Source organism: Gracilinanus agilis, chromosome 4, assembly GCF_016433145.1.
Source record: "Gracilinanus agilis isolate LMUSP501 chromosome 4, AgileGrace, whole genome shotgun sequence".
Taxonomy (NCBI): domain Eukaryota; kingdom Metazoa; phylum Chordata; class Mammalia; order Didelphimorphia; family Didelphidae; genus Gracilinanus; species Gracilinanus agilis.
Window position 1 is genome coordinate 189,023,198 of NC_058133.1, and position 6,699 is coordinate 189,029,896.

A 6,699-nucleotide genomic window follows, 5' to 3' on the forward strand; every position below is an offset into this window, starting at 1 on the left:
TCCAATAAAGCAAAGTCCAAATCCGCCTTAACCCTTTGGTTTCCGCCTACTAAAGAGAGCCCCACCCAGTGCCTAGGACCTGTAGAGGAAAGAGGGGACTGGCTGTTCCTGCTGTATCTTGAATCAAAAGTCAGTGTTCTAAGTTGGAAGGTCTTTCAGTGCTCACCAAGGAACCATTAACGGCTAAACTATAGTGGAAGGAACTAGAATTAGTTTGGAGAAAATCAACCCAACAAATTCCCTGTGGACATTTTAAAGACCACAGGGAATCTCTGTTAAGATTTACCCTCACACACACACTCTCACCATCCTGTTCCAGGACCTGTTTCACACACATAATATTCGACACCTAGACAAAGGCACTGAGAGCTGAACACTCCAGCTTTAATAACATAGATCAGAGCCATACCTGGCACTTAGCTGCCAGTTCTCCCTCTCTAATCTCCTATTCCTATGATGCCCTGTGTGCTGCCTGCAGCCAGGCCCTCCATGTAACCCCTACCCCACTTTTAGAGAATCCAGACTAAACTTGAAGGGAGAAGTCAGTAGATGCTGCCTACTATAGATATGTGTGACTATATATTTTATGGGTTTACTGACCCTGGATCATTGAAGTCTGGAATGAAGTAGAAAGAGTGAAGAGAAATTAGGCACATCTTTTCTCTCTGGGGCTATTACCTCAACCCACTCATGGAGCAGAACAGTGGGGTAACAGAAGAATTCTCTTTTCCAAATTCTCCTATGGTTCTCCCAGCCCACAACTGGGGAGGGAAGCTGTAAAGTTCTTTTAAGTTACATTGGGTCTACCCTCCAATCTGTGGGGACAGAGTCTGTCTCCTTTGGAGAACTGAGGAAGGGGGAAGGGAAGGTACTCCATTAAAAGAATTTGACCCCTCGGCCATCGCTGACAGTGATAATCTCAGCCTTGTGTTCCAGCTGTAGGGCCTGCAGAGCTCGAAGAAGTGTGGCTTCATCCAGCCCATGGAATTCTGTGGGGAAAGCAGAGTTGTGAGGGAGCCCCTCTATACAGGGGACACCACACACACACACACACACACACACACACACACACACACACACACACACACACACAATCTGAAGTTCTAAAAGGTAGAAGTGGGTCAAACCATTGTTAGTTTATGACTAGTGTGAGCTGCTGAACTTAAGATCCCTGGTGGACTGGAAATAAGACTCCACCTAGCATTACAATGGCTGGCAGAGGAGGGGCGAAGGGCAAACCCCCAATTGTTTGGCACTTAAGCTAGAAGGCAGGATATATCCTGAAGCTATACTGGTCTGGGATACTGTCCAGACTTTCCTGGCCACTGAGGATGGATTGGGAAGAGATAGGCAAGAAGACTGGAGATGTAAAGTGCCAAAAGCAAGGAAGCACAGGTCATGACATGTACATCCCCTTTTTACCAAAGGGGAGCCCAGCTTGGTTTCTGACAAAATCTTGAGCTTTCCCCAACCTGGGCTGGTGGGTATGGCTGGCCACTATGCAGGATGGTAGCCAGGAGGTGAAGGCCAAAGGCAAGGAAGGTCCTGCAGCAGAGGAGGCTATAGTCAAGAGCTGTCAATTCTGCTATTGATCTAGAAGCTAGTTCTAGGAAATGAAAGATAATTCTGAAGATCTAGGTGAAAAGAGAGTAAATGATGTGATCCAGAAATAAAACGAATCCCAATTCTTGACAAGAAGTCAAAACACTTGAGTTAGGTCTGCTCCTTCCCCCAATTAATCTCAGCTGATGCTCGAGTTAGAAGGGGATGAGGAGTCAGTAGTATCCTCTGCCCCTCCAACCACACACAAGAATATCCACATTCACACAGCTTTTTCACAGTATTTGCAGCCCAGAGGTCAAGAATATGAGATGGATAACAAAACAGGAAATGGGAAATATAGTATTCAAATGGGGGAGGAGGTGCAATGCCAAATATATTACCCTCATCCTCGGTATCATCTCCATTGGTTAGTTCATAAAAGGTAAATACAGAGTTGTTCTGGCCACTCTTTGAAACCTGTGGACATAGAAAATGAAGGCTAAGTGGAGTCCAAGAGTTCCTTGGGGTTGTCACCTCCCTGACTCATTGACCCCACCCTTCTAATCCAGGAATCAGGTACCAGAGCTGATTTTAGCCTCTGAGGAAGAGTGGCTGAGTAGCCACATTCCCTAAGGGAAGCTATATTTACATACATGTACAGCATTCAAACCACAATTTCTCATGCGTCTAATGAGGGACCTCTTGTCCTGGCTAGCTACCTATTCAGGAAAGAGGGTGGGGTCTGGATGTTGTTGTACAAGTTGTATTGCTACTAAATGCTGCATCCCTTTTTGGAGGGGTTGGGGTTTGTGGCTAGAAGTTTCAGGAGAGCCTGTTCTGACTCCACAATGGTTTAAAGAAATTTGCTGGCATTCTGTGACTTTGAGGTAGACCCTATGTGTGTGAGGGGGAGGCCTCAAATTATTTTTTTGCCCTTTCCTCATTTATCTCCTGTGGCTGGCATTCTGTGACTTTGAGGCAGACCCTATGAATACATGTATGAGGGGGAGGCCTCAAGTTATTTTTTTGCCCTTTCCTCATTTATCTCCTGTGGTCAGAACCTCCGGTCAATCAAGCAGCCTGTGGTATACTCCCACTGTACAACTCTGAAAATATGGCTTTACTCAGCTCCTTGGCTGCTGCTAGTAAGGAGGGAAAGAGGGAAGCTTTATTTGTCTGGAGAAACTGAGGCTTGCCACAGATATAGTCTTCTTTAACCCATCTCCAACATACTAGGTATGGAGATCTGCACAGTGGACTACTTGTGCACACAATGTTGAACCCAATTTCTTTCTACCCTTATGGAAAGGTGCTGTTCTGTCAGATGCTGAGGTGTCTCACCCACTGGTAGATGAGTTTCCCCCATTCTTCTGGCCTCCGCCACATGATCAAGAAGCTGGACTTGTTCTTATCCAACCATTCCAGGTTCCCTGGAAAGCAATCATGCATTGGAAAATTGATAGGAGTTAATGAGGTGGAAGAGAGTGGAGGAAGTTCCATTTTCAGGACACTGAGAGATTAAACCCTTCCCATACCCAGAACCCATCTCAAATCCACTGCTGCTTTCACCAAGGAATGTTTCCTGCCTTCTGATTCATGCTATAGTTTCTTTCTTCCCATATACATCAGGTATAAAGGGGATGGGTAAGAAAACCATGCTTTTATTTCTTTTTAAAACCCTTCTGTCTTACAATCAATATTGTGTATTGGTTCCAAGGCAGAAGAGCAGTATGGGATGTTAAGAGCAATGGGAGTTAAGTGACTTGCCCAGGGTCACACAACTACGAAGTATCTAAGGCCAAATTTGAACCCAGGACCTCTCATTTCTAGGCCTAGCTCACTGCCCACCAAAACCCCATTTTTAGAGGCATCTAGATGGTTATGAATCAAGGAAGCACAGCTACTACTGTGCTAATCACCCTGAACTCTGCTGCCATTGGAAGGGAAGTTGAGGAGAGGTAAAAAAAGGGACAAAGACAATGGGGAGGCAGGAAGACACACTGGGGTCTATTCAAAGGTAAAACCATCATGGAAGAAACAGTAAAAAGAATGAGGACTGGGACCCACCTTTCTTCCTCAGTTCCTCCAACACAATCTGGATAGATTCCATAGGGAGTTTCCCTGACTCAGGGTTAAAGGAATTACTGAGACATGGGAGGTAAAACAAGTTATAAATCAAAACCCCAAGAGAATAAAGATAGTTCCATGTTGAGATACCATACATAATATTTAGAATATTCAAATGAGATCTGGATTGATATTCCTGGGAATTAGGGTAGGCAAAGAAGGGCTTATATTTACTTTGTATATTTATGTACCTGTGTGCATGTATATAGTTATATGGGTGTGCATGTTTGTATACGTACATATATATATATATATATATGTACATATACTTCAGCAATGGAATGTAAGCTCCCCAAAGGTAGGGGTGATTTTCTGCCTTTCTCCAGCATCTAGCACAGTACTAGCACATTGTAGGAGTTAAAGTATTTGATGACTAAAGGCTTTTGTCACAGGAAGAACAGCTACAGGGATAACATAACTTCTTGTCCTCTGTCTATGCTATTCTGTTTTTCCTAGATGCTCTAAGGATGAACCTGTTAATGGGAGGGGAGAGAAGAGAGGAAATAGAAAGGATCCCCTAGACTCTCTGGGCTAGGATGGACTAGACTGCTTAGCAGAGAAGCCAGCAACTGGGGTACATTTATTGGGCCAAAACATATTAATACCCACATCTCCTTTTCTTGCTGAGGGTCAACTTGGCCTTGAAACTGTTTGTCCTTTATTAATGGGCCAGCCACTCTACTAACAACCCAAAACAAGGAGGAGGGCAGAAAAGAGCTGGGTGAATCAGTACTGAACTGCATACCCCTCCTGGGCAGGCCATAGACTCTGAGAACCTCTGGAGCAGGAAGGAATCTCAGGGGCTGCATCTCAGCCCAACCTCGAGTCCCTTCTACGACACCCCGGAGAAGGGATCATCTACGTATCACGGATCCGAAACTCACCAACCCCTCCTGGCTAGGAAGTTTGTCTTGACATCTGAGCCTAAATCTGCACTTTGGTCCCATCCCTAGGGGACTGGGGGTGGGGGGTGCGGGTCAATGTGCATGCTGGGCCAGGAAAGGGGTGGGGCGGGGCTCCATCAGGGAGGATACTCTGCAGCTTGTTGTTGTTGAAAAGCGGACTTTCTTGTGCCTCCATCACCGTCATGCTGGACTGTCGGTGCAAGCGGCAGAAGGACAGAACCAGAGAACACCAGGCCGCCAGCTGCTTCTGCCGGGTGTCTACGTTCGGCTGTAACCTGGAGAGGGGAGACGCGGGGGTCCGAAGGGGATGGGGAGGCATTAGGGCTAGGAGGGGCACATCGGATGGCGAAAGGGGCAGAGGAAAGAGAGCTCGAGGGAGGGGATGGCATGGGCGGTCCTCGGCTGGTGAGGGGAGGGGATGGAGAATGACCTCTAGGGGGAGGTGGGAAGAGGAAGTCCCTCAAAAGGGTGGGTAGGGGGTGCCCCTAAACGGGTTCGAGGCTCACGTGAAGAAGGGAGGGAAGCGGTATTGCCACGGCCACTCGAAACTAGTCGCCATCGTCACCCAGGGAAACCGGAATCGTTGTGAATGCACTTCCCGGATCCGACGCAGCACTTCCGGGGTCGACTTTAGTCAAAAGGTTCCGGGCACTTTGAGTTCCTCACGCGCAGGTTGGAGCCGAACCAGTCGGGGAGGGAGTAGGGGGTTTGTAGGGGTCGGTGTGGTCGTAGTAACTGTTTGGGACCTAATTGTGTTTATCCGAGAGGCAGATTCACGTGTCCCAGGACCAGGCCCCTGAGGCCTAGAGCTGAGAGGGACCCCAGAGGCCTTGTAGCCCATTTGGCAGATGAGGAAACTGAGATCCAGTTAGATTAAAGTCAGTTAACTAGCCTTGATGAAGGACCTGCTGTATGCCGTGGCCTGAATTACCAAGAAAGGCAAAACAAACAAAAAGCCCAGCCACGGCTCCCAAAGAGCCCATCCTCTAATGGGGGAGACAACAAACAAACATCTATATTCAGTTAAGCTTTATGCGGTAATCAGAGATAATCAAAAGAGAGAAGGCATCAAGGATGAAGTGACTTGGCTTAGGAGCTCCAGCAAGTCGGCCCAGAAGCATGGTGAAACTCAGGCTCCCCCACTGCCAATCAGGTGTTCTTGAGTCTGCTAGCCTGTCTGTGGGGACAAGAAGGACTTTCCAATCTGTTTTCCTTTTCACCTTATTAGGCCCCATGACTTGGGAAGCCTGACTTGGCTTCTTCACCATCCCTGGCTCCTTCAGATTCTCTTTCCCAAATTGCCCCTTTGCTGACTGTTCCTGCTGCCCTACCCCCACAGCTTGAGTATTCTCCAGGGTGTCCTTGGCCTTCCTTTCTCTCTCCTTTGGCAATCTTAGTCACTCCTTGGCCTCAGCTATCCTCTCTATGCAGTTTACTCCCAAATCCCTATCTCCAACCCTGACCTCTCCTGAACTCTTGCCTGGTATCCCCCACTGCCCACAGGACATCTCTGTCTAAGAATCTCCATCTAAGATGCCATTTCAAGTTCATTGTTTTTGAAACTAAATTTATCCTCTTTAACCTTGAACCAGCCCCTCCTGACTATTCTTTTTGCAAGTGCAATGGTATTTACCCTTCTTCCACATAAAAAGCCTTGGTGTTTATCTTTGGCTCTTTCTCTTCCTTCATTTCTCATATTCAATCAGTTACCACACCCTGTTGACTCTTCTTGGGCAATAATTCCCGTAACTGTTCTTTCCTCCTTATTTCTACCCTCATTAGTCTTCTACCAGACCCTCACTGCTGACTGCCCAATTACAGCTGTCTGCTAAAAGCTCTTCTTGTCTCCACTCTTCCCTCCCTTCCCCTTTATTCTACATACTCTTATTAGACTAATCTTTCTAATAATTCCTAGTAAGGTCACTCCTCTGTTCAAAAGTTTTCATTGTCTTTCACTGGGGCCTACTGAGTAGAGTTTCCCTTTCCTTGGAATTTGAGACCTTCTAAAACTTTACACCACCATAACTTTTCAGCCTCATCTCCCCTTCCTCCACATATTCTACATGCCAACCAAACCCATCTGTTTTCTGTCCTTATGACACTTCCCCTGGCCCCCAGACTTTGC

General features: G+C 46.9%; 1 protein-coding gene across 1 annotated transcript; it reads right to left on the minus strand.

The window, feature by feature from the left end:
* Nucleotides 1-363: 363 nt before the first annotated feature.
* On the minus strand, nt 364-5,137 carry VPS25 (vacuolar protein sorting 25 homolog). Its single transcript, XM_044676743.1, has 6 exons — nt 5,081-5,137; nt 4,704-4,849; nt 3,610-3,663; nt 2,884-2,972; nt 1,944-2,019; nt 364-989 (listed from the first exon to the last, which is right to left on the minus strand). The coding sequence occupies exons 1-6, from the start codon at nt 5,131-5,133 to the stop codon at nt 877-879; spliced, it is 531 nt and encodes a 176-aa protein (XP_044532678.1). The 5' UTR covers nt 5,134-5,137; the 3' UTR covers nt 364-876.
* Nucleotides 5,138-6,699: the final 1,562 nt, after the last annotated feature.